Below are 27207 nucleotides of genomic sequence, written 5' to 3' on the forward strand. Positions count from 1 at the left end.
AAATACTATTGTAGCAAGTTAACAAGCAGTATGAAGAATAAACGCATTGCTATTGTTGTGTTAGGTGACTATAAAATAAGCACGTTACTAGACTTCATGTAGAAAAATGTGACAAGTGCAAGTATTCACAAGAACCCTAGTAAAACAGGGGATAGGCATTGTGTTGGGATGTTTGCCTTCTCGCTGTTAGAAGAAAAATAATGGCGATCCACTTTCAGTACTGCCATGAGACACAAACCTTCCAAAGCAGAAAAGTGCTGCTGTTTCATTCTGTTTTTAGACCCTCTGGTTTGATCCATCAAAAAAATCTATTTTAAGAAAATGCATTGAAGTGAAATTAAATCACGTTGCTTGCTTTTTTTTCCACACACATGTATTCATACTCTTACAAAATAATAATAATAATAATAATAATAAATTGGAAAAAGAGTTATCATTGCTTGAACCCCAATCCCATATCTTCATGCATTTCTGCAATGCAGCGTTTACATATGATGCAATCCCTCGTGGCTGCGATTGGCTGTTGTGATTTGCAGCCCCTCCCTCTACAGGACAGGAAGAGAATGATTGGTCATGAGAGTGTGAGATGGGTGGGGCCTAGTGGGCAGTATGGATGTGGGAGTTGGAGCATCAGGTGTAAAGGAGGAGCAATCAGTTCTGAGTGGAGAAGGGGTGGAGAGGGGGTGGAGAGGGGGATATTAGTTTTGGGAACGTGTGGCAGGGTAGAGAAGGGGGCCAAGATTGCTCAGTAGGCGTGTGTCACAATAGAGAGGGAGGGTGGAGGTGGCGTCTTCAGTTCTCTGCTAGCGAGAGGGCCAGGGCAGCCTGCAGTGCCGCCTCCTCGTCAATGCTGTAGTCCTGTGAACACAAACAGGGAGGTCAGCTGACTGGGGTCAGGGGTCACCAAGGGCACAAAACATGCATGCGTGCAAACTTTCGCCCGCCACCACTTGAGCTTGCATCAGCCGGGCAATTCTTTCCTCTCATGCACCAGTTTTTGATTTCAGGGCTAACGCTTCCTCAATTACGAAACGTGTGGGGAAAAGAGCGTTCCCGCTCTTACCACGAAGGTGTCGTAGGAAAATTTGTGCCGATGCAGGAGGTGCTGCAGGAAGTTGGAGCTCTTGTAGCTGGGGTCTCCCCAGGGCATGGCCGAACACACTGGGCAGACCTGGCAGAGGAGCAAGAAACACCAGTCACTAAGCCACCCTTCACGCCTCACATGACTTCATTTAAGTGTCACGTGACTCCATCCCACCATCACATGACTGCATTTGCACACACACTTGTCACATGAGCCGTTTCACTGTAATCTTCGCCATGTCATAGGCTCCTACACTGTATCAAAACACGTCCCACATTGCGCCAGTGTCCGTGCTGTACTACAGTTACCGCATGTTTCCAACAGCTCTCCCACACTCAGGCTCTTAGAGTCCCTCGTGCTCAGGGGTCTCCGGCAGACTCACCACTTTGTTGGGGTCATTGCGGTGGTTCTCCATACAGTGTTTGACCAGCTCCTGCTGGTCCAAGTTCCGCGCTCCACAGTACGGGCAAACGAAGGTGGAGCGGTTTGGAATATTGCTGTGGACCAAACAAAGTGCAACAGTTCACCAAAGGAGCATTGACAGACAAGGATGTCAAGCAGCCAAGGGCAAAAGAGCTGACATGATCAACACTCTCGCAGGCCAGTTTTCACTGACTAATATTTCTAACCAATGCTGGACAACTCTGACAGCATGTGATGTTTCACAGCCTTCTGATTATGTGCTGTTAATTCAGCATACTGTAGTGGTGCTCAAAATCCTGCAGTTTGCCTTCTAGGCTGCCCACCCCCGACAGGGCCCTGTACCTCAGAACTGAAAAGCCCAATCTGTCATTGACCCCACTGCAAGGTTCCGCAGTGAACACCACATTAATCAGACTGCCTTGGTCTCCCACGGCGATGAGTGACAGTTGCTGACAGTACATGGGCTTGCAGATCTGCAGTGACACAAGGAACTGTCAAACGCGCAGCCTGTCAGGGACAGCTGCAGTCATCAGGGCAGTCCCTGCTATCTGTGACAGTGACACGGCTCTAACACGGAAAAGCAGCACATACACACACACACACACACACACACACACACACACAAACGCACATACACATTCCTGCACGCATGCATACATGTGCAAAGGTGTACACATGTGCAAAGGCACATGCACGCATGCATGCATGCACACACAGACACACACAAATGTTCACACATTCACACACATGCAAATGCTCAAACACACATATACACACTCACACGCGTGTTTCAAAGTAGACTCGGACAGCGTGCTCACCATCACCCCCACTGCTGTCTGGCTGTCCAATCACCGGAAAGGGTGACCGGCTGTCAATCACTGTCACACCTCGAACCACAGGTGTCGTGGCTATCAGGGTGGGAACATGCTCTTCTCATACCACCGACAGTCTCACTGTCGGCATTCTCACAAACCCTTTCCACTGGCCTGTGTCCAATCTCATTTAAACACCCGCGGCCAAACCCGGGGACAGAGCTCCGATCTCAGCACGGTTCCCAGACAGTTGCTGCAGACCTCGCCGTGAGTGTGGTCCCCGACTTCATTAAATATCATATCAGAATTTAGCGCCGAGAGTCATCTGCATTCACCCAGTGCCTCTAATCAAATCGTCCCCTCCCAGAGAGGCCACTGGGGGGCAGCGGAGCAAATGTTACCGTGCGTGAATGCACAAACGCCTGCGCTTTGAAGGAGATCTCTCCTTTCTTCCCTCATCTCCATCTGAGACCTATCACTCGCATTCTCAGGTTATGCCTCTGTAATCTGCCTGGACGTTTATCGGCAGTCTTAGCCTGGAAAATTAAAAAAAAAAAAATCCTCCTGCTTCAATATTACAAAGGGAGCTCAGTATTTTTCATTTTGTTGCTTCAGAAAGAGGTAAAGATTACACAAACGTTAACATCAGTGATTATATGGCACTGTATGGAAAGCAAAAACTTCCCCTCAGAAGACTTTTGGACTGTACTTAATACAACAAAATGAACCACAAATTAATTTATTACTTTCTTGTTGCATTGAAAGGCTACAGAAGCTTGACATTTTGTCAAGTTAACTGGAGACATTTAAATAGGAATTATAAAGATGAAACTCAGGGACACTGGTTGAATGTAACAAGCACACAGCAAGAGTGATGGGCCTTCAAAAGCTGATTTTATAAACTTTCTGATATTTTCTCACATGTTTTCACTTACAGGTATTGTCTTAGTATGCCTGGCCATTTCATTTTGCTGCATCTTTAAAATGAGGTGGGGGGGGGGGGAAGGAACAAACAGCTTACCTGGGAATGGGTTGTGAGGTTGGCACGACCGGCACGAATTTCGGGCAGTTGGCCATCTGCTCCTGAACCTTTGTGCACGAGGAAATGTGTGACCTCATTTTGACCAGAGTTACCTGGAGCCCAGGTAAGGAAGGAAAAAAGATCAGGTGAGTGAGTGAGTGTGTGTGATGACAGTCTACCTGTCTACCTGTCACCCTGTCACCTGGAAGTGCAGATCTCTTACTCAGTGTAGGCATGCAGAGTGGCACCGAAGCCAATCCAAACACGCAGGCATCTTGTCTGAGAACCTCAGAACTGTAACCTGTGCACACCCTGAGACCGGTGCCATGGACAGTTCAGCTGTATCATTGAAGTTTGCTTTTTAAACTGACAACAGGCAACTTGCATAACTTACAACTTCAGTTGCTATTCATTCATACAGCTAGCTACACATTGCTAAAGGCTGCAATGGTAGTAACCCCCCAGCACACACACACACACACAAACACACACACACACACACACACACACACTCACCCCCAGGAAGTGACCTCACAGAGGGCCCTGCTGAAAGCCCCGCCCCTCACCTTTTTACTGCAGCCACGGCAGGGAGCCTTGTAGGAGGACAGCTGCTTCTCCACACTGGAGGACTTGTCCACCTTCTTTGGGTCGAAAGGCACGCGGCAGAGAGGGCAGAGAGGAGAGGTCACCTGCAGGCACGGCTGCAGGCACTCGCCACAGAACCTGCGGGGGAGAGGCAGAGAGGGGCACCGGGGTGAGCGCTGGAGCGGGGAGGGGCGTGGCATGGGCGTGGCTTGCAGGCCAAGGATCTGGTTAGCTCTGCTAACCCGCTGCACAATCGCCACACTCGCGAGAGATTACATCAATCGGCACAGAGGGGCTTACTGCCCGCCGCCGGCGGCAAACAATGACAGATCAGCTAAGGACAGAGGCGATTAAACTGCCTGAAAGGTGCAGGGCCACCACACCCCCGCCCTCCCCCTCGGCCTCCACACCTCCACACCCCTCTCCCCGGCTGTCTGGAAGCAGGGCGCAGGGGGGAGGCGTGGAGATGGGCTGGGAGTTTATGGAGCTTTAGCAGGCAGTGAATCACTCAGCGACTTCAGGAGAGTGGGGACGGGTGTTTTATGGGCCTGTGGGCCCGAGAACCACCAAGGGGAGGTGGGCGTCTGGCTGCGTCTTTAAAGAAAGTGGACCGAGAGGGAGGGAAGTGAGACAGAGCCGCCTTCCTGTGCTAATTCAGCCCTTTTGAGCTTCAGAGACAGAGAGCAGATGGTGTGACGAGAAGACGGCTAAGTGAGCTTGTTTCTTCAGATCCCCGCACCAACACCTGACCTGCGACAACAGCCTCACTGAGCACCCGAGCAAACATGGAGATAGCACATCGGTGTCGGGGGTCAGCAGGTCAAATGCAGCAAGCACTGTGTGAACACTATTAAGTGTACAGAGCTGAACTTTCCAACGGTATCCACATAGGCCTTTCAAATTACATCACATTACACAATGTACAAACAATGTATGTTACATTACATTGTTAAAAAAAACCTGTAATTGGTGTATGTTGCTCTGGATAAGAGCATCTGCTAAATGCCAATAATGTAATCTAATGTACAGTACACTACATTATTGTTATTTAGCAGACACTCTTATATGGAGCACCTTACATAGGTTACAATTTTACATGTTATCCATTTATACAGCTGGATATATACTGAGGCAATTGCGGCTTAAGTACCTTGCCCAAGGGAACAGCAGCAGTGCCCCAGCAGGGAATCAAACCATTGATGCAACCTTTTGGTTACAGTCCTGTGCCTTACCACTACGCTACACCACCTCCTGATCAAACATACCCGAAGGGAACAAAGAAACAGGGAATGCATTTTGATCTTGTGTTGCACAATTTTTCAAAGCCCAACCTGTCTGAACAGGACATATTGCCACCAGTCTTCCGTGGAGCTGGAGCTCTCTGCTCATCTGTCTCCAGGTGGCTTTGTCTTATTCTATTGTGTTCCCCTCAGCAGGTACGAGGGGAGAGGGTCGGGCGCGCGCTGCAGGATAATTAAACTGCTCCACAACACCTGTCTCTACTTTTGCTGCTTTTCCAGCACTTTCCTCAGTCCCCCGTGCTGAGAAACTTCCCATCCTCTTCAGCTACACAGGCCCCCCCCGCCCTAAAAAAAAAAAAAAAAGCCCCACTTCTAGATTAAAGCTAGGTGGAGAACATTGTGCTCCCTTGCCGAAAATAACAGCATCGATACCGGGATGCCTTCACAAGGGGAACGGCAATGCAGGGGGAGCCGGATCATTCCATTCCCGCGCTAAGTCACAAAAGGAACGTTGCCGCCGGCAACCGCCTCAGCATCTTCTACACACGACCACCTGAAATACAGCGGGACGGTCCCCAGAGCTGCAGGAAAGGAAATGGGCCCGTCTACATTTCAATTAACACATCCCATCAATTTACCGCGGCCCTCACAGGCAACGATCCACTGTAAGGCCGGCAGCATCACGCCCCACATCACGCTGCCCACACAAGGCTCAATTGAGCATGAAATGTCCTCGTTTACTTAATTGAGAATTACTAAGCGCTCTGAGAGGACAGAAAAATAAATGGGAATAATAAAATTATTAGACCACGGTGGAGGGGTCAGAACTGCTAGGACCGCTATCTATTTTTTCATACTAATCTATTATAGTGGCTGCAGCTTTGCCATTAATCAGTCTGTAGTGCTTGTTTTTGGCTCTTTCTAAAGTCCTCACCCGGTAATAATTCACTAAATGGGAAGTGACTCATTGACTTCTGGGGCTGGTTTCTCTCTCTCTCTCACCCTATACACGTCCGTCCCCCCCCCCCCCCCCCCCCGTCTTTTTCTTCCTCTGTCTCTCCTTCCGTTTTAACAGAAGAAAGAATAGAGTCGAGCCTATCCTCTGACCAGTTGGCCCAAATGTACTCAAGGCTCCAGAGGACTATTGGAAATTCTCCTTTACAGCTTTATAAAAAGCAATAACCATAGAACTGGACAGATAAAAAAGCTGGCTAAAACTTTTTAGGACGACTCAATCACTCCCTTGGGAGCACTTTTTCCCCCGCCCAGTCAAGATGTTTTTGAGACTGTCTGCGTGGTAGCTAAGTGTACTCTCAGGAACCAAGTGACAGGAGGGAGAGCAGACAGGGCATGCTGGTATGCCACATTAAACACTGAGATCAGAGCTCACCTAGTGAGGACCCGGGACTCAAACATGATAATGTAGCCTCTGATACCAATATTCAAACACAGTCCTATAGCCTGTGCGCCAGCACAATCAAACCAAGTCATAAAAAATATGGTAATGTTGCAGCAAGGGATGAAACATCACATACAGGCTGAGGACTGCTGGAGAAGAAAGGGAAGAAAAACAGGTACATATATATGGGTCCCCAGTGCACAGTAAATAATGTGTGTTCATCTAGTTGCTATTCAGCCAGCAGACTCGCGCGCGATGTCTAGCCTTATCAACAATCCTGAAAGACACCTGCAAGGTTATCGCTACATCAGATCACTAAACCCCCCCCCCCCCCCCCAAAAACTCCAAAGACACCTCAGTCCCAGCTGTAAAATTTAGTGTGAATGAGGTGCTTGGGTGGTGGGGGGGGGGGGGGGGTGTCCCTACCTGCAATGCGATACACATCTTCAAACAGAATGTGACGCACCACCAATCGCTAAGGGAAAGGTGCTTGGCAAAAAAGAGGTGAGAAGTGACTCAGACTGGCATACACAGTGATGTAATTCAGTAGCCCAGTGTGGCGCTAACAGCGAATGGGGACAGATGACCACATACATATGTTCCAAAAAAACAAAAAAAAAAAAACCCCGACACGTACAAACGCATCATCAATATTCAACACACATATAATCACACACAGAAGTGGTGATGCCTGGGGAGGCCCTGAGCCTCTACACTCAAGACTCCAGAGACAGGTGAAGCGAATGATTAAATCAGCTAACGGATCCTGGCCACATGAGCTGGAGAGAGTATCTGCCTTTGCAAAAGCGAGGGACCACTACTGAGCATGGCCGTCACAGCTACGATTTAAACTCCAGACACAAGAGAAATGATTCAAAATGAAAAAAAAAATCTCCTTAGGATATCTAGCTGGAGAAATATCAGAAGCTTATCACAGAATTATATTTTAATATGCAGACCCCGTTACAGCTTAAAATATATCTGAATATTTCTATAAATAGAGGAAGCAAGTGTTTTAAAGTAAACCCCTGAGAAAGTGTTTAGATGGATGAACTGTACTAAGCAAACACCAAGCAAATGGCTCTTACAAAGTACATTTATAAATACTTAACATGTCCAACCAAGCACTTTCCCTGTGTTTTCTTAACTCAGAGGTCCAGCCTTTTAAGTGCAAATTGATGAGAGTGAAAGAAGGCTTGAGGTGTTCATGACAAAAACAGAGAACGTGAACATGTGTGTGATCTTTAAAAAAAGTGCTTGTTCACAACTGCGCACATGTGATACCATGTCAGTTACACTCCTTGCTTAATGGCCTCTCATTTCTGGTGTCTGTTTCTGTCTGGTTTCCCCAATTCCAAGCAACTTCTCTCTTTAACAAAAGAGCAGCCGGCTTCAAGCGGACGCTTGCAGCTCTGCGAAAGCGTTCAACACTGCTCTCTTCAGCTAACTTTACATGACATTTCATTTTACAATGCACTTCCCCCACAATGCGACAGGAAACACGATTTAAAAAAAAAAATCATATTTCAACCCCACAGAGACTTGCTCCGTATCAACACAACCCTAAGAATAGAAACATATTTTAAAGTTGACACAAAACTTTACCCAACCCCCCCCCCCCCATCTTGGAAAAAAAGCAGACAGAGAGCATGACAGACTGCCTCCTCTCCCACTGACCACCTTCTCCCCAATATACACACGTCTGCACACAGCCACACGCACACACACACACACACACACACACACACACACACTCACGCACACGCAGGGATGCACAGGTAGACGGACGAATGCACACTGCAGTGAAAAAAACGGCCGCTCAGTACGTGGCAGTCGTGATAGCTGACCACGCATACTTCCTTTCAACACATAACATCAACACCATCTCTGCAAAGTAACGGGCAGTGACTCTCTGCATACTGCTGAGTTTCCTTTTGTTGTGGTGTATGAATATACTTCCTCAGGGTCAGGAAGATAAGATCATGTAATAAGAGTTGGTTTCGCTTTCTTTTTCGTGTCTCATTTCTTTCAACCCAAGCTACAGGAAAACCACAGTTAACTTCACATAAGCCCCAGTTACTTTTTTGCCAGTGGTAGAAAAACTACAGTATGTTTGTCAAACAAGGACATACATGCATGTTTTGTATGTATGTATGTATACATACACATAAAAATACCATTACCATGTTATTTGACGTAAAGAATGAGGATAACCGAAAACAGGCCTAATCATAAACTTTAATTTTTGAGCGCCAATCTGTAAAATATCAAAGCTTTCAATTTTCGACCAATGTACCTATGCAGCCATTTTGGAGAAAAGCACTTTTATAAAAAGAGAAGCCTTGAATTCATGATCCACATTTTAAGAGGAACTGTATCACTTTTGCAAAGATTTTTTTTTTGCTTACAGCTGGGAGGAGACTTTAAAACGTCTGCTCAGAGAAGCAGTGCAAAATATTGACTCTAAAGTCCTTCTTTAAAGAGGCATGGGTGGATACATGAAACCATCGCCAATCCTGCTTCTCTCCCTCTCATCCCTAGCACATACTGGCATGAGAAACTCTTCTCAAATATTTTCTCTCTCTCTCTCTCCTTTTCCATCACTCTGTCTTCAAGCTCAGACACATCTCCCTCCCGCTCTCTCTTCTTTCATCTGCCTCAAACACCACTTTCTCCTGTAGCTGAAACTGTCTCTACCCCTTGTACCTCTCTCTGCCGCTCTGTCTTCGAGCCCAAACACTGCCATTCCCTCAGCTGCCCCACCAGCCCTGGCTCAAAAATAAAAAAAATAAAAAAAAAGTCACTAGCAAAACACCAAAATATGCCAAAGCTTTCAGCATCGCAATTCAAAAACAGATTGCATTTTCACTTATCCTCAGGGTCTGCGTGACATTATTTTCACAGTGGCACATTTGCAGTGTTATAATACACTGTTAGAGACATACAAGTGTGGGTTCTGTAAACTGCCAGGTAGTTCCCATGGGAAACTAGGGCTCACATGACTTGGAAAAACTATTCTGAGAGATATGTATTTACATGGGCTCCAGTCGCTGATGAACGCCTTGTACCTTGCAATGTGGCATAAGAGACATTCTTTTGAAACTGGATTATCACATAATTACATTTTCGCATGTTTTTGGGCCTTTCGACAACTTCAAAAAAAAAAAAAAAAAGTAAAGAAATACTTGAGGCACTGTCTCAAAACATTCCCAAATCTCTGCCTAGACTGTCCTAAAAAGTGAAAGTAAAGAAAGAAAAAAAAAAAAACTTATTCTATTGTGTCTTGCTCTTTAGTTCACCCCCTTCATTGCCATTTATCTTTTTTCCCCTCCTTCTTTTCCAAATGCCCAGAGAGTTCTGACAATATGAATTCATCTTCCATATGAGAAATGCTTATAGCTTCAGTAAAAAAATATCCTGAAAATTCCCTGGGTGACCCAAACCTTGATTATACTTTTTTTAAACTTTTGCCATCTTTATCATTCATATCAAGCAGGACTAATAATAAATGTGTGGAAATAATGGTCATTAAAAAAGAAAGTTATTTGCTCTAACTTAACAGCAAGATTTTAAAGTGGCTTAATGGTGTACATTTTTGAACACTGCTAGAAACAGAATAAAGGGCATTTTGTGCATTTTTTAGTTGTGATTTCTACAGATGATTTTTTTTTTTTTTGCTTCAGGATAATACATCAGCCCTTCAGCTCTGACACATTTTCAGTAGTTAAAATGCTAAAGAGAATCATTATTTCTGGCTATTCCCACAACATTCTTTGTTCAAAGACAAATCAAATCAAACTGCTACAAACTGGAAATAATTTATTCTGCCCCGCACTTGCTGTGATGTCATGGAACTGTGGGAGACAAGTCAGAAGCTATACTGAACAATCATTTGGTATAAATCATTTCCCACAATGGTCCATTAACTCTGTGGCGGTGCTGTCCACTCCAGCACAGTAGTCTGAGAGACAGGTCTGTCACCAGGCTCGAGGGTGAGGAAAAGCCTGGCACCAGTGCTCCAAACGAATGAAAAAAAAAAAAAAAGACTGCCTGTATGGGGAGCGTTCCTGGCCTGTCAGGGGAGGGGTATCGCTACACGCTACACATGTGATTGACAGTGAGCTCCATGGCAACATCGCCAACGTTCCAAACCTAATCCAGTGTGTTGAAGAACCCTGTGTCAGGACTGGACACACACAAGAAACACAAGGGGGGGGAGGAGCTGCCTGTTTTGCGTTTGGGCGAAGCTGCGACACGTGAGGTGATCCTTCTGGGACAGAGGACAAATCCTCCCAACGTCAGAGAGGAAGCAGACAGGGCTCTGGCACTACAGGATTAAGGCTGAGATTTGCCACAGGCTAGAGAGGAAGGGAGACACAATGACAGACAGACGCTGCGGAGCTCCTCTGGAGTACCCGCTTCAGGTCCGCTGAAACAGGCCTGAGTTTACAGACACCTGCACGCTGTAGCACAGCAAGACTGACGCAGCCTTTGAAGCTCAGGGGGCGTCGGATGTTTACCCTCTCTCCTTCCTCTCCTGTAACACCTTTCATCGCTTTATCTGAGCTGAATTAAACTCCTTGCACTGCTGTTTTACCATGTGACAGATGTTCATGATGTATTCTTTTAACAGTGCATCACAAATACTGAATCTCACCGCACTGAATGAAATGCACCCCAGATAGGATAAATGACAACAAAAATGTGACAATTGAAGGTTCAGCACTTTTGCACGCATGCATTCCAAAACTCACCTGAATTTTTAAAAACTGATTTCAAGTCTGCTGCTCAGACAAACATACATGGTAAAGATGTAAAGCTGAGGATGAAATAAAAAAAAACTCCTCCATCAATCAATTACAATGACATGCAAAACATTTAAATTGAATTCTTCTTTACATTTCAGCTTCACCTGACCAACAGACAAAACACTTTTAGCATGCTCTGCTCCTGAGAATTCAAACAAAGGACCCATGCACGCTGACTAACGCAGCCTTTTTAAATGGGCATTTGTTTGATTTCCCCTCACCTCGGAAAGGGTTGACTGAGGACTTGTGCATGGGTTTGCATTATCACCACAACAGTGAGCAGGGCTGGGGTATGTGGGGCCATACCCTCAACACAGCATGCTGGGTGACAATCCTGACAAAACAGCGCGCTGCCAGGGACGTTTATGCTCCGACAGGCATCGCCCTCGTGCGTGCCCATTGCCTGGAGCGCTTATCGTCAGCGGTCACGTGACCTTTCCGCCCCGGTTTAATCCAGAGCCAATAGCATCCGTAATGAGTTTTAATAGAGCAGACACTTTCCTTCTCCCCTCAAGTCATTTCTATATATACTGTTCTTGTCCTTACATGACACAGGTGATAAGGGAGGCGATAAGTGTGTGCGTGCACACGTGCGCAAGTTTGTGTGTGTGTGTGTGCGTGTGTGTGTCTTACGCTCTCTTTTTCCTGTCTCTCTAGATGGGGTATGATATAGTAGGGCACTTTACTGTCTTATTCTGAGCGACACATACAACTTAGACACAGGGTGTGTGTGTGTGTGTGTGTGTGCATGTGTCAGACCGGTCAAGGGAAAGTGGTCTACGTGTCTCTATTACACTGATGGCCTAACGTGCAGGTATGACAGCCAAAGAACAGCTCTCTCAGACTGTGCCTTCATCCTTTTTCTCTCCCACTGAGTGGAACTAAGACACAGACAGACCCCTATTACCCAAGGGAGAGGAGAGCTGAGCGAAAAGCAGAACTAAGACTTCCTGCTACAGCAGGATCAGCGCATGCAGCGGAGGGGAGTGAGGCTACGAAAATATACATACCACTGCAAAATGACTTTAATCAACAAGACTGTTTTAGGGCTATGGTTGGCACGGGGAAAGGGCGGGGGGTGGGGGGGTGTTTCTGTTTCTTTTGGGCTACCAATTGAGTTTCATCATTGTGATTCGCCTGTACTACCAGTTGTGTTTGGACAATAAAAAACAGAACTAAACTCAGACTAGAACTCAGGAAACTGCAGATCAAGGCAACCCCCTCACACCAGCGGTGTGACACCTGACTTCCTGTCCATGCAACCCGCTGAAAACACTCAACATCCAACCCCACAACCTCACGCCATGACAGCTTAACAAAAAAAAAAAAAAAAACGCTACGCTGCCGATGACAACCTCTCATCAAGAATTCATTCTCTTACGAGAGGACAAACTGTTTGTTTGGCAAGCAGAGAGTGACATGGATGATGTGTCATCATAATGAGCGAGCTTTGTGTACTGTTCTGACTCTGTTCTTCCATCCACCAGGGGGAAAAAACTAGACCTCCATAGAAATAAACAGCACAAAAAAAACCCTTCATATTAGTCAGAACTCACTTGCTTGATTTTTACAGGATTAAGTCTGATGTGCTTCAAAGGCATTGAGCAGAAGCCATGTCTAATGGCTAAATATACTCTTATCTCTCTGTTGTGCTTGTTCTCATTAAGGCCCTAAGACTATACAAACATGCGTTTATTTTTTTTTTTTAAAAGAAAGTGAGATCTTACTTAATGCAGACTTGCTCTGTGTTGACAGATCTGTGTCGGAGCACTGCAACACTGTGACATGAGTGGCACCTGACAGTGTGAGAGTTGCCACTGGGGTCTGAATTAAGAATACCTCCACAGAAAAAAAAAAAAAGCATTCAATGTAATGCTGTCACTCAGTCCGCCACAGTGCCAAAAAAGGTCAAATGTGGCTTTCCGTGTTCCTTCCTGTCCGGGCTAAAGAGTTCCTGTCACCGTTAAACTGAAAACACATTGAAAACGATTCTCTAAAGCTTCACTACAAATAGCCATGAACAGACAGGTGTCAGTGCAATGCTGTACTTCTAAAAACAGTAAAAGCACATCTGCAGGAGCTCCTGATTGTTTCTGAACAGATAGATTGATTCTACAGATATCGATCAAACAGTAAGGGTGTGACTGATAAGGAATTCCCGCAAGCGCTTGCCTTCACTTGCAGCTCTTTAGGCTTAACAGTGTGGAGACAGTACTTTTCCTGCAGATTTCCACGCTGGACATCCTGCTAGCAATAAAATATCTCTGGCATTACCCTCACATATGATAGTGTGCAACCGTGCTGAAGGTGATTCTGGAGGCAGAAACGATTTTTACAACTTTTCCTTAAAGCTGACAATTATGTGTGCATTTATATGTTAATTTTTTAAGTAACGTGTATGTAATATAACTTGGCCACACCACAGTAGCTGGTCATGTTCAGCCTTACCTTCTGTAAAGCTGAACATAACCGAGGGAGAGGCAAAATCAAACGGAGAGATGGAGCAAGATGGACTGTACAGCACAGACCCTTTTACAAAAAGACCAGCAAAAATCAAGGCAGCTCTCTGCCTCTAAGAAGCCTTGATCTCTGTGATTACAGACAGCCAGCTGACCGGTGGGAGTGTAGACCAAACACCATATGTGCCACTGCTGCAGATCGCAAAATGTGCTTTAACGAGATCTGACGGATTTTGTTTCGCTTGCATGACTCCCTCCTTCAAATAAAAGCACAATTCAGGGAAGATGCTTCCGCAACCCCAAGATTCTGATGTCGGAACCAATCAATAAGCCACACCGTTGGTCAGAGAGACCTGATTGGCGCTGCCCTGCCACGAGCCTAGCAGAGCAAAGCAGTCCCGCACGTTCCTTGCAGGAGAGCTCTTATGGATGAGATTGCAATTCCTGCTTACATTTTTACATATTTCATTTCCGTCGAGTCTCTGCATCTGAGAGTACACAAGTACAGAGGTCAGGACCAAGGTTAACATTGTCTGCCTCTCCTCACTTGTGTCGGGCTTCCACACGGTGCACCAATAATCTTCTGAAGTCATTTTCACACTGCCGCGCTACGTGCAACGCTTCGTTGCACGTTGTAATGGACAACACTTCATTGAAGTAGCGTCCCTATACCTCAACCACAAAAATACTCTCATCACAAACTGAATTAAGCCAGAGAATTAAAGGCGAAGACAGCAGTATAATGGTATCATATTTCACTTCCAATATCACAAGTCTTGTGTTCGCGTTGTTCGGAAAAAAAATTACCGTTATCTGGGGATATTAAATGACTTTTTCCACACGGAACACAATTCATCACCAACTAGCACACGTTTAATCGACGCCAAAGTCAGAGCAGTCGCAGGAGTTGTGCGCAGCACCTCGCCGCGAGACAAAAGAAGCTCTTCTAACACGCTGTCAAATCAAAGGACTTTAACATGTCTGTGCAGTGCTCAATATGCCATCCTTGCCAACCACAATCTGCTATCTACACCAACGTGTACGACAGCTCCCTCATCTTAAAAACATCAATTGCAAATTTGAGCCTGCAGGTAAGTATTCAGATGTCATTAAATCGCACTCATCATTTTCAAAGTAAATACCAAGCTCAATTTGGAGACTGGGGTAGGCAACTATGACTCATTTAAGCTTTCAAAAACAGATATTCTTCTGTTGCTGTTTTCGGTCCAGTACAACAAACAACCGTGGAGTAAGCAACGCACTAAACAAAGTGAATATATTTTCCTCCTGTACCTCCGTACCTACACACGCAGAAACGGGGTGGCTAACCTTACGAGACGATGAACACTGAGAACAATGCCATGTGTCAGAGAGAGGCAGACAGCATTCCATTATTGGCTAGAAGTAACCTGCACAAAATTAAAAAAATCGCCCCCAAACTCCTTTCGACAATGCACCCCTGCCGTGCATCGGATTCGGAACGTCTCCCCGTTGCATGCTTTGTCTGTCTTGTGTCAGATTCACCCTTTCATTGGAGTGAGTGCAATATAATATGCAGTCCCTGTTGTTTAGACATATCACCTTTCGAAGCATGACCTCTCTCAGGTTCTTTTTCAACAGCTCGCGAACATTAGCTACATTTTTTTTTGTTATTGACAAGCTCATCGCACTTTGGTGTCACCTCCATAAAATACATCAGATTTGCACTATTGTTCAGTCAACAGGGTTATATACATGCTCTCCGTTTAAAAACATTACATGGTTACGTGTTTTGCTAATTTCTCACAATGGCACGACAGAAGTGATAGGGAAAAATGTAGCAATCCCAGAAATTAGCCATACAGCCTACTCTGTGTCTCTCCGACTCTTGTTTATTCATTTCACGATCAAAATCGCCTAGCTAGCAAGGCAGCTAGCTGTCTTGCTAGATAATCCGAGCCACCACTCTACTGTTATACTTCCCAGTGCAGTTGGACAAAGGAACAGTCTTTGGTGTGTCGCTAAATATTTCAGCATGATGTTAGCCAGCTAACGACAGCAGGCTGTGTGCATCACTCTGATTGAGACTGGGCACCATTTGCAAAGATATAGTAATATAATTTAAGCGAGATACTGTTTACAACTCGCGGCTCCAAATTGCTTTGGCACCGCAGCTAGCTAACTAACATTATATTATCATAAAAATCGTGCAGCTAAATAAGACAAACTAAGCGTTCTGCTGCAGTTCAATGTGTACATTCCAAATGAATTTATTTGCAAAACACAGAACACTCCGATATTGACAAGACTGGAAAACTACACAAGAAGTCTACGAAGCGCTTCACCTGCGATAACGTTATATATATATATATTTTTTTTTGCATTTAAATCGACTGGGTACTTACGTGTGGGCACAGCTAACGATGCTGACAGGTTTGTGGTAGACCTCCAAGCAAATGGGGCACGAAAACTGGCTTTCGATGCTCTCGGCTGGGGCGGCCGCCGCTGCCCCGTTCTGCTGATGCTGATGGTGATGCTGCCTGAGCTGGGTAACCGACACAAAACTGCGGAACATCGCCATCATGAACGCGAATCTGAGCAAGATACTTTGCCCTCGGTTATCAGCGTAGCCGCGTCTATGTGCACCACTGATCTGAATAAGCCCTAAGCGAAAACAGATCAGTGGTGTCAATAAGAAGTGAGAAAGGGGAAGTTAACATTGGACAGAGCAACCCCACAACGAAAATGGTAGCGCTGTTGACGAAGACACGCCGGACACGAAAGTAAACATTACAAGATAGTGGGAACAAAAAGCCTTTAAATCCCCATTCAGCCAGATGGTTTTCTGGGTATTGTGGTTTTAATGGGTGTTTCAACAAAAGAACAGAGAATGGTAAGAACTACACTCCCAAAATGCATTGCTTCCATGCGCATGTGCTCTCGCTAGCTGGCGCTGTATTCACTAACATAATTGTGAGGATATGAACTTTTTCCACGGTATTATTCGGGATAGATAGTGCTTAACAACGAATAAAATTAGTTAGGCTTTTTTTTTTCATACGACAACGCGAACTTGAAGATGAAAGCTTGCTTTTTATGTCGCTTAGCACAACACAATCACCGCTCGCTGGCTAATTACGTCATCAAAAAGAGCGATGTAGCATGGCTCTAAACTGAAATGACAATAACGTTCATTGCAACGCACAGCCAGTCTGTTATCTAGCTATATTAAAAATATTATCTAATGTTTACGTTCAATGGTAGCCTTGTATTAGACAAATTAAGCTTCTCGTTTGTAGCTAGACAGCTAAGTGACATCAATCGGAAATACAGATTAACACTTGCGAAAACCTCAAAGCAGTCGCTGCGTGGTCACTGGGACCATGTGTCAAGTGGATGAGGAATACAACGATCGTTTGGAGGAGAGGACCGTCCCAACGTAAGTGGGATTGGGTATTCACTTTTCTGTTTTAAAGGCCATTTTGTAAAGTCGATGTTCCTCTTTTGTATAGCTAACTAAATTGTGGCAGCGCATAAATAAGCATTTGTTTGTTTGCTTCAACAGTTGCATATTTATTTGTCTGTCAGATAAGTAAGTCACGACATTGCCTGTGTATCACTGTCTCTGTTCCAGAGTCTCGCAGAAATGCGTGAAATGTAAAGAGGGCTCTGCTGTACTGATCATCAGAGCCGGAGATGCCTTCTGCAGGTAGGGAATTGATGAAAGAATAGCGTGCTGAGATGGAAAGAAAGTGTGTTGAGATGGGTTTAATTTCTGCCTTGTTTCGCTTGCATGCAAGCAAGCAAGTGTGGAGTCGTTTTCAACACCCTGAGCAACACTGTGAACTAATGCCACATTTCTAAACTTTTGTAGGAAGGCCACTAATTATTATTAACATCCTTCTCAGTTCTAGAATTGTTTTTACCATAAACTATTTTTATTTCTTTTTGTTGGAAAATTACCAGTTTTTATATCACTGTGGTAATGTAACATTGACAATCACGCAGTGTGGCAGCTTGTTGTGTATTTGTTACATTTGATAACTTTTACTCAAAAGCACATGAGTTCAGCACATTATTCAGTCTCCAAACTGACATCAATGTCCATTGACTTAACCACGGCATACTATCGCCAGTTCACGGCATACATAGGTGTTTACGGTGTTCCTATCCCCTATCATTTTCCTCAATATTCAGGAGTTGCTTCAAGGAGTACTTTGTGCATAAGTTCCGCGCCATGCTGGGGAAGAATCGTGTTATTTACCCTGGGGAGAAGGTGAGAGCTTTCTTAACCATTTTCACTCCGTGTGTGCATTATAGACATTTGACACAAATGTGGTCACCGATCTGTGCTGACTCTTATTCAGGTTCTTCTCGCTGTGTCTGGTGGGCCAGCCTCCAGCGCCATGCTCGCACAAGTTAAAGAGGTACAAACGATCTGCCCGCTTTCTTTTCAAAGCATGCACAGAGATAAATTGTACACCTTTTCTGAACATCATCAGTTGCAAGTGTAATTCCAGCAGTTTTGAAAAAAGCACATGCTAATAACCACAAGACACATCTACAGGGCTTACTTTTAGAAAAGTGTGTTTATGCTGAATAGTGAGGACTAATGATAATGTGCCTCAATTCCAGCATGCAACATACATCTGTGCATGTTGTGGAAACCTACAAATATTGCTGTTTTTCAGGGTTTGAGCCGGGATGCACCAAAGAAATTAAGATTCAAGCCAGGAATAATATACGTAGATGGTAATGAACGTTCTCTTGTTTTGTTACCACATTCAAAGCTTGTTCATACATCCCTAGGCAAACGTGGGTACGACTGTATGCAGGCGTTGCTCTGGTAATTCCTATGCATTGATGATTATTACTTCTAAACAGAGGGTGGTGCTTGTGGCCAGAGACCTGAAGAACGAGAGCAGGTTATAGCCCAGCTGGAATCTATATTCAGGGCCACTGGCTACCCTTTCCACACAGTCCACCTGGAACAGGTAAGCTGTGAGAAGTGAGAGCAGGAACCTGCAGTATATTGTGGGATTCCATAGACAAGTGATGCTGTACACTTAGTAAAATATCACAGAACTTAGCTATTTGATTGCCACTCATGATTACAGTGTTAAGCTTCGCATATAGAACACTTTTTTTTTTTTTTTTTTTGACCAAATCTATTTTTGAACTCGGTATTCGCTACTGTCATAGCTCTCGTTGCAGCCAGTTGCATCATCTTGTGCAAACTACTTTGAAGTTTTGTCCTTTGATGTGTAACCTGGATTGTCTCTTTTGCTCGTGGACAATCACAATAAAAGAGCCAAATTGCTCTTTAAATAGCAGTTTAAAATTCCGTCTCGGATTTGCATGCACGTTGTTTGAAGGGCACTTACCTCCCGTGCTTCAGTTCTGCCTCTCCTATCACTGAAGCATTACTGGTCATCAGACTGAATGAAGGTTCTACCCAGTCGGGGCTTTCCACTTCCTCGCTCTGGCATGCTGCCCTCCACTTTAAAACTTTCAGAAAAAAAGGGATTTATAGCCTATATAATATATATTTATTTAATCATATGACCACCTTGGGGCGGCACTGTGGCATTTTGGTAAGAAGCAGGCCTCGTAACCGAAAGGTTGCTGGTTCAGTTCCCCACTGGGGCACTGCTGCTCTACCCTTGGGCAAGGTGCTTAATATAGAATTGCCCCAGCAGATGTTCAGCTGTGTATATGGATAGCATGTAAAATTGTAACCTATGTAAGTTGCTCTGGATAAGAGCGTCTGTTAAATGCCAATAATGTAATGTAATATTGTTACATTATTTGTCATTTTGAGTTATGGCAATAATGTGGGGACTCATCAGGTGTAATGTTTGGGGGAAATATGATGTTGGTAGGAATTTCAGAATTAAGAGAACAAAAAAAAAGAAGGCTTAACTCTGCACTTTTGCTGGCTGTCCCAGGTGTTCACTCTGTCCAGCTCGGTGCTGGAGGCTGTTTCTGCAGCCCCTGGAAGGCCAGAGGGCAGCTACAAAGCTGCTGTGGACCAGTTTATCCAGAACAGTAAATTGGATGGTTCAGGTTCACCAGGTGACGTGAGCCAGGGCCAGGACTTCGCTATGCAGGACGCCCAGTTGCGACTTTCCCGCCTGGACACCCGGGACACCCCTAACGGGACGCTCCCGTTCACCTTGCAGCATGGCCAGCACCTGGAGAGGCTGCTTGCCTCGGTGATGACGCTGACCGCCAAAGAGGACCTGCTCCAGACACTGAGGTGAGGCTTCGTTATGGATATCCCAGAACAGGAGGACGTTGAGTGACTCGCAGGTAACCCTGTTGTGTTCAACACAGGAGTAGTTGATAGGCAGAAGGGAACAGCAGCTGTACGAGATACACTTACAGCACTTTTGCTTTGAAGTCGCTCGGGATGGTCCAGGTCTCTCTTGAGTCATGGTGTCTTGAAAAAGAGATTTCTTCTCTATAAGACTACCTGATAAAATGCGCATACAAAAGTAACAGAGCATCTTCCAGGCGTTTAAACTCAAGTGTAACCGACAATGTAAACAACCTACACAGGTGCTGTTAAAGCAGGTTAATTTCTGCCTCTCATGTAATGACACAGTAGTACAATCTCTGCAATGCACCATCGCCAGCTAGAAAACATAAATAATCCCTTTTGCTGTTTCTCTGCCTTGCCTTGTAGCCAGTAGAATGTTCTTCACAGAAGACAGCTGGATTATAATGAGCTCCTTATGTAAGAGCGTGTGGCCCAAGTGCAGCAGTGCTGCGTTGGTGTGTACCGATGGGCTGTTTCCATCAAGGTTAATATTGCTGAATTGCCCAAGGCACATCATCAGACATCAGTCCTGATGGCTGAATACTCTCTCTGGTAGCTGTTCTGTGAAGCCTTCATTCTGAGAGCTCTGGAGCCCTGAAGTATCATACGAGTTAAGCGTTTCGGGGAAATTGCCTGTGAAGATTACATAAGGTGTAGGCACCTGGTTGTAAGAGGGATGTTCAGTGTAGTGGGGACATGGAAGTTTCCTAGAAAGACTGTGGGACACATTCTATGTCAAATGAACTAAGGAGAAGAGGTTTCGACACCAGCCATCTCAGAGCTTGTTGCCACTGTATCAGATTGTATAAGGTCATGAAAAAAGGTGCCCCCCCCCAACAGTTTATTTGTGAAAATTTATTTAATGGTTACATAGATCTAGGTAAATCTGAGTCATAGTTTTGAAATAATTGAATTTTTACAGGAAACATCAGAAACAAAGGTGGCCAACTCAATCAAAATTAATTTCCTCATATCTATGCAACAAATGAACATTTTCTGGAAAAAAATCTTTCATCAGTTTGCATCCTCTGGTAGACTGACAGCAAGTTCTGAGATGCTGTCAGAGGCAGGTGTTGGGCCCGTAGTGGATATGTCTCTGTAGATGCGTTTGCTGTGTAATGGCTGAGGGAGACAGTAGTGTGTGTGTGTGTGTACCTTTCGGTTGTGTTTTGGTTTTGGTTGTGTAAGGAAAAACAAGGCGCAATTCCGATCTTCGCAGAAAAGACTTCTTTATTTACAGGCACGGCAGTTGTCAGAAATACGTGAAAACGCACTCTGGGCATTCTTTATACTGATACAGAGCTTTGATCAGGATCGACAATAATTAGCATACAGGTGGTGAAATACAGGAGGTCTGGTAATTGCATTATCTTCCCTAGCAAGAACAGTTCTCAATCACCTATCACCGGCTTCTTTAGAAGCACCAATTGCTGCAATGGCCAGCCATGGCCAAAGTGACAATTGAAGTCTGTGAGCAGAACTGTGGTTACACTAAGGCCATCTAGACAAATGAATACAGGTATTAGCATACCTTAAGTGAGAGGATCTGTGCTATCTTGTGCTGCACTGAGTGAGTTAGTTTAGGGATCTGGACCAAAATCTTACAGTTGTGTCATAAAGAAAATGTTCATTTTTTGGAATAGTTCAGTACCAGTCTAGGTTTTTGGGGTGATCTGATCATGACGTTTTTATTTTTGCTTTTAGTAACAGTCTGGATTGGAAGGTGGGGTTATTCTGTAATTGTCTGTTATATTGTGTGTCGTGTGGTGTTTGAGTGACCATGTTTTCTGATCTGTTTTTTTGGAGGGGGGAATTGAAACTGCAAAATGCCTTGAGGTCTTTGAAAGCTGATGTAGAAAACCAAGCCCTTATTTATCAGTATGTTAGAGGGTGTTGCAGTTGCAGTGACTGTGTGCATCGGGGTTGTTTCAGTAATGGTGTGCACTGTGGGGCTGTTTATGTGTCAGGCAGCACCTGGTCCTGCACACGGCGAGGGCGGAGGGCTACTCCAAGGTGATGATGGGGGACAGCTGCTCCCGTCTGGCGGTCAAGCTGCTGAGCAACATCTCACTCGGCAGAGGCGCATCATTAGCCACGGACACGGTGAGGGGGGGGCACATGTTTTCTCTGTTACCTGCAGTGCTGCTGCCGGTGGAAGTCTGCCAAACGATCTTTATTCATTCTGCCCGCTGTTTCCAGGGCTTCTCTGATCCCCGCTATGGAGACGTGGTCGTGGTCCGGCCCATGAGGGATTACTCGTCCAAAGAAATCGCCCTCTATAATAGGATGTTTGGAGTCCCGTCGGTTTTCATTCCGGGCCTGGACACCAAGGTGAGCGCTTGCGTCTAATTAGTCTGTACATCAGGAGCAGTGCGCAGGAGGGAGGAGAGCCGGGGGCTGATGAGATTGCCTTTTCAATCGTGCGGATCAGTGTTATTGCAGGTGGATTTTAATCAAGCCATTGCTCAGCCCCACTTTGCATTGCTTTGTGCAGTAAATGAGGTACCCTGCTCAGGGAGGGGGAGCAGATCTGGCTGCAGGACGACTGAATGAATGCCCTGGTCCAGGGTGGGTGCTGAAAGTCATGTCAGGCTTGGTGCCAAGTTAGTTTTTTTTTTTTTTCTTGGCACATATTGTTGTGTCATTTGTTCTTTAAATGGGAGGCAGTACTCGCGCTTGGCTACTTCTGAGAGGGTAGAGCAGAGTCCACAGTGTCCCGTATTATGAGCTCTAACTCCAAACTACCCCTTATACAGAGTGACATACATGGCCTCCATACCACTGGAACCTGAGAATAAGATCATTGATGCCAGCCTCTTCGTTAATATGAGATCGCCACGTTTATCCTGGTTGTGTTTGCAGCTTTGTGGGAGCAGTCTTGTGAACCACAACATGCTCTTCGTGCCCGTGTGCTGTGACGTGCTTTTCCGTCTGTCCCCCCCAGGCCCCGGACAAAGCCAGCATTCAGCGCCTGACCGAGAGCTTTGTCACTAAACTGCAGGCTGATTTCCCTTCCACCGTTAGCACCATCTACAGGTAAGCGCTGGTTACATACAGGGAGGTGGACTCATTTCTGAAAGGGAGGAAGCTTTGGGACGGATGTCATGAGAAGTGTGTGGTATAGCAGGAGGCTATGCTATAGCTACCTGGAGAGGGCACAGAGTATATATAGTGTTGGGATGAGGGGATGATACACATATTTTCTAGGGTTAAGCTATATATCTCTGGAGAGTATATATAGTGTAGCTAATAGGAGGCATGGATACTTGGGGGGGCATTGTGTGCATGTCAGATTGGAGAGGTGTGGTACAGATTTCAGGAAGGAGGAGGTGTAGATGTCGGGGCGGTACAGTACATATGTCAGGATCAAGGTTTTCTAAAGGTGTCTGCTTGATGTCACCCCAGGACCGGTGAGAAACTACACACCGCCTGTCCACCCCAAAACACGGACTCAGAGCCTAGTGCTAAATGCCTGTTGTGTTTGTGTGCCTTGGACACTAAAGTAGGTGGGTAACACAGCCAGTGCCCTGGCCTGGCCACTGAATTTTAACCATTCAGTTTTCATTTCAACAGGAGGGACAGAATACCAAATGTGTGTATTAAAACGACGGAGTTAAGGGCACTGCTGAGTGGAAGTACATGCATGTTTATAAGAATCAACCTGTAACTAAAACCCAGACAAATTAGTCAAGCCTCTTTTTCTAGGGATAGCTATCTTTTATATCTCTCTATTTCTTTTATAATTTATTATATTACTAGAATTTAATATTTTTTTTTATAATTTGTGGTAAAGAAAGGGTTTTGATCTCAACAATATAGTTAAAACTCAAAAGCAAAAATATTAGGAAAAATAATAACTGCACACATGCATCATGACCAGAAAATCGGGAAAAGACATTGACTTGTTTGAACCTTGCAGTCTTTGTCAGAATATTGAGAGTTTGCTAAAGAGCTGATCTGGAATCAGTGCTCCACCCCTTACATGATCCTCTCTCCCTTCCCCATCTCAAGCAGAGGAGGCTTCTGCTTTCCACGCCACCCTGGTCTCAGAAAGGCTCTCGCAGAAGCGAGTCACCGAGTCGCCCGGGGTCAGGTCAGCAAACACGAGCACGCCCGCATCTGGGGGCCAGTGCTGCTCCTCCAGGGGTGAACAGGATGGGTCTTGCAGCGGTGGAGGGGAGGGCTGCTGCTCCTCTAACAGGTGAGTTCGGACTGGTTACTTGTACCTTTCCTGTGGCCGCGATCCTGTGACACCCTCGTTGAATGCTGAGGCTGCTCAAAGAGTGGTTGAAAGTACTGTAGTTCCTCCCGTGCTTAACTATCTGGCGTCTGATGGTGGAGGTGACTTTCAGAGACTAACAACTTCACATCTTGCACACACTGATGGGCAGATATACTGGATTGCTGATAGAACCAAAAACGTATCCTGTTATAACAGGTCTGTGGCCATCCCAGGATGCTAACCCAGAGGCTCAGTCTCTGTTGTTCCAGACTCGGTTGCCATGTACTCTGTTTTTCATTCCAGCTGGGCTCTGAATTTATTAGGCTTGATTGAGCTGTTCATTGATCACTGGTAAAATGAGCTATAAATCCTTTGTGAAAGAAATGTGCTGTGCCGTGGGGGGTGTACTAATAAGAAAACTTGGTAAATATATGCTTATTAATGTCTGTCCAATGAACAAATGTAAAGCAGCTGTCTCAGTTAAGCTTAAATAGTTGTTCAATTACTCGATCAAAGCCCCATCTATTTAATTTTAATCAATAAAGCTGTCTGTATTATTAATTTAGCAGACTCAAATGAATAGAAGTAGCAGGCAAGGTTGCTTGTATTGCTCTTTCTGCTGGAACACATTGCCAACAGCCGTTATCTGTAACGGAGAACTAACAGCCAGTACTTGTTGGGTGACGTCAAATCCAGGTCAGCACTCAGCTAGCAGCTCAAGCCTAATTAACAGAGAGCTCAGCTGGAGTTGAAGCTGGCACACACAGCAGGTCCTTGGGAGGGGTTCGAGAAACACTGCGAGAAGCCCTAATAATAAACCCGTGCTCCACACTGCTGCATCTGAACCACATTAACCCAATCACAGCCACCACTGCTCTTTACAGTAGTTGGAGTCATTAAAATTCTAATACTGGCAAACTGTAGTTAATATGACATAACTTAAATGATTTATACATATTATAAGGTGTCTCGGAGTTCATAATATGTGGTTTGTACTGTAGCTGTCCTTTGAATTTGACATGATCTCCCTTGCATCTCTCTCCTTTGCGATACATGTGGCAGTGTTGCCTTTTTGCAGTGCTTGCAGTCTGGAAGTTCTGATTTTTTTTGGGGGGGGGGTTCTCTTTCAGGGTCCCCCCAAGTCTGGACCTGAAGAGCCTGCTGTGCTACAGCTGCAGACTGACCATCAAAGACATGGTGAGCGAGACCCTGCCGTGGCCAAGAGCAGTCCACCGATCACAGGAGAGACCATGCACCACCACTGTACTCTATAGTACATACTACAGTGCGCAACCAGCTGTGTAGTCTTTTAGGACTGAAGGAAAACAAGCTAGACAAGAACACAGACTATATTATGAGACCTTTAAAGACACCTAGGGCTGGTCACTAGTAGAGTAAAACCCAGGGAATGTGTTTGGTTGGATGCACCAAGTGGCTGTGGTTTGCTTTGCAATTTACTGCAGAATGTGCTGAATACATCCAACTGATATGTTTCTCTGGGGTTCATTTTGTAATACTTACTGAGTTTTGAAGAGTTTGAAATGAACTCTGGGCAACAGCGTAGCGTAATGGTAAAAAGCAGGGTTTGTAACCAAAAGGTTGCTGGTTAGATTCCCTGCTGGGGAACTGCTGTTATACCCTTAGGCAAGGTACTTAACCCACAGTCGCCTTGGCAAATATCCAGCTGTTTAAATGGATAAAATCACTCTGGATAAGTGACTGCTGAATGCTAAATGACAAAAATGTAATGTAATGATTCAGTAACGCTTGTTAAATGATCATAGCAAGGCTCCCTCCTGACGCGCTTCCCTTAGAAACTCACCCTAGGTGATTTTGAAGCATGCTGTGTCTGTAGGAGGTGTGAGGGAAAGCCTCAGAGGTCTTTGTCACTCTCTGTGTTTCTGTGGTCCGCAGACGGCCTTGGACAGCCTGCCGCAGTATATAATCACCGAAGCGGAGCGTCGGAATAGAAGGTGAGCTGTACTTGCGCCCGCTTTTAAACGTGTTGTTACAACACCGATTGATACTGGTCTGAACTGCAAAACTGCTAGGTTTTCATTCCCATCTGAAACCATTTGCTGAGCAGAACTAGTGTTTCTGTTCCTGGCAGAAACCACTTGCTCGTCCAAGCTGTTCAGTTTGTCTGAAATTGAAACCATTGGCTACTGCATTTGAAACAAGCTGTTGCTCTGAACATTTTGTCCAATGGTGTATTGAATTAAACGCTAAGCCAAGGTCTTCATTAAGGTGGATTGGTCTGATGCTGTGTCAGGAAACGTGTATTTACTTTGTCCAGAACTTTTATCAGTACATCATTCTGTCGAGTACCAGTATTCCTGTTCTTGAGCAAAGAAGTTCACATGGTACTCATAGAAAACTGTCTGCTGTCCTTGTTTCAGGTTTCAGATGAAGCAGGAGATCAGTGAGTTCCTACTGGACGAGGAAGAAGATGGAGAGGAGGCATCTTGACGGTGGGGGGGAAACTGGAAGATCATTCTCAGATACCCCTCAATCAAGTTTTGGTAGTGCTTACCTCTGCTCACGAATTATAACCATCACCCCATTGCTGCCAGCGATGAATGTGGTGGTGCTGGGAGTCCACAGAGGACGGCTTTTCGCAAGTGCTCGTTTAAACCACAAAACTCGATTTTAATTATTTTAAGCAAAAACAATTACTTCTGTTGTATTACAGTATAATGAAGGCATTGAACCTATAAAAATTCTGTTTATTGTTAAATTACTTGGTTTAACTTTTAAAATGGATTTAATAAAATAAAGCTGCTTTATAGAATGGTTGATGTACATTCATTTATGTATATAATTAGGTGAAGGACATATTTGATGGACACTGA

General features: G+C 45.1%; 2 protein-coding genes across 3 annotated transcripts; one reads left to right on the top strand and one right to left on the bottom strand.

Moving 5' to 3' along the window:
• Positions 1-356: 356 nt before the first annotated feature.
• Positions 357-16621, bottom strand: LOC118788355 (E3 ubiquitin-protein ligase RNF166). Its single transcript, XM_036544323.1, has 6 exons — positions 16217-16621; positions 3907-4063; positions 3341-3453; positions 1467-1581; positions 1064-1171; positions 357-858 (listed from the first exon to the last, which is right to left on the bottom strand). The coding sequence occupies exons 1-6, from the start codon at positions 16393-16395 to the stop codon at positions 793-795; spliced, it is 738 nt and encodes a 245-aa protein (XP_036400216.1). The 5' UTR covers positions 16396-16621; the 3' UTR covers positions 357-792.
• Positions 16622-16933: 312 nt separating this feature from the next.
• Positions 16934-27051, top strand: ctu2 (cytosolic thiouridylase subunit 2 homolog (S. pombe)). 2 transcript variants are annotated; one of them, XM_036544316.1, is made up of 15 exons: positions 16934-17250; positions 17446-17520; positions 18009-18087; positions 18179-18238; positions 18503-18563; positions 18696-18805; positions 19760-20070; positions 22101-22236; positions 22333-22464; positions 23078-23169; positions 23539-23639; positions 24145-24334; positions 25486-25552; positions 26270-26328; positions 26755-27051. In XM_036544316.1, the coding sequence occupies exons 1-15, from the start codon at positions 17195-17197 to the stop codon at positions 26822-26824; spliced, it is 1599 nt and encodes a 532-aa protein (XP_036400209.1). In that variant the 5' UTR covers positions 16934-17194; the 3' UTR covers positions 26825-27051. The 2 variants fall into 2 exon arrangements, with proteins under 2 accessions (XP_036400209.1, XP_036400210.1); XM_036544317.1 differs by having other exon boundaries at positions 16935-17250; positions 24148-24334.
• Positions 27052-27207: the final 156 nt, after the last annotated feature.

The sequence above is a fragment of the Megalops cyprinoides genome, chromosome 13 (genome assembly GCF_013368585.1).
Source record: "Megalops cyprinoides isolate fMegCyp1 chromosome 13, fMegCyp1.pri, whole genome shotgun sequence".
In the NCBI taxonomy this organism is placed as follows: domain Eukaryota; kingdom Metazoa; phylum Chordata; class Actinopteri; order Elopiformes; family Megalopidae; genus Megalops; species Megalops cyprinoides.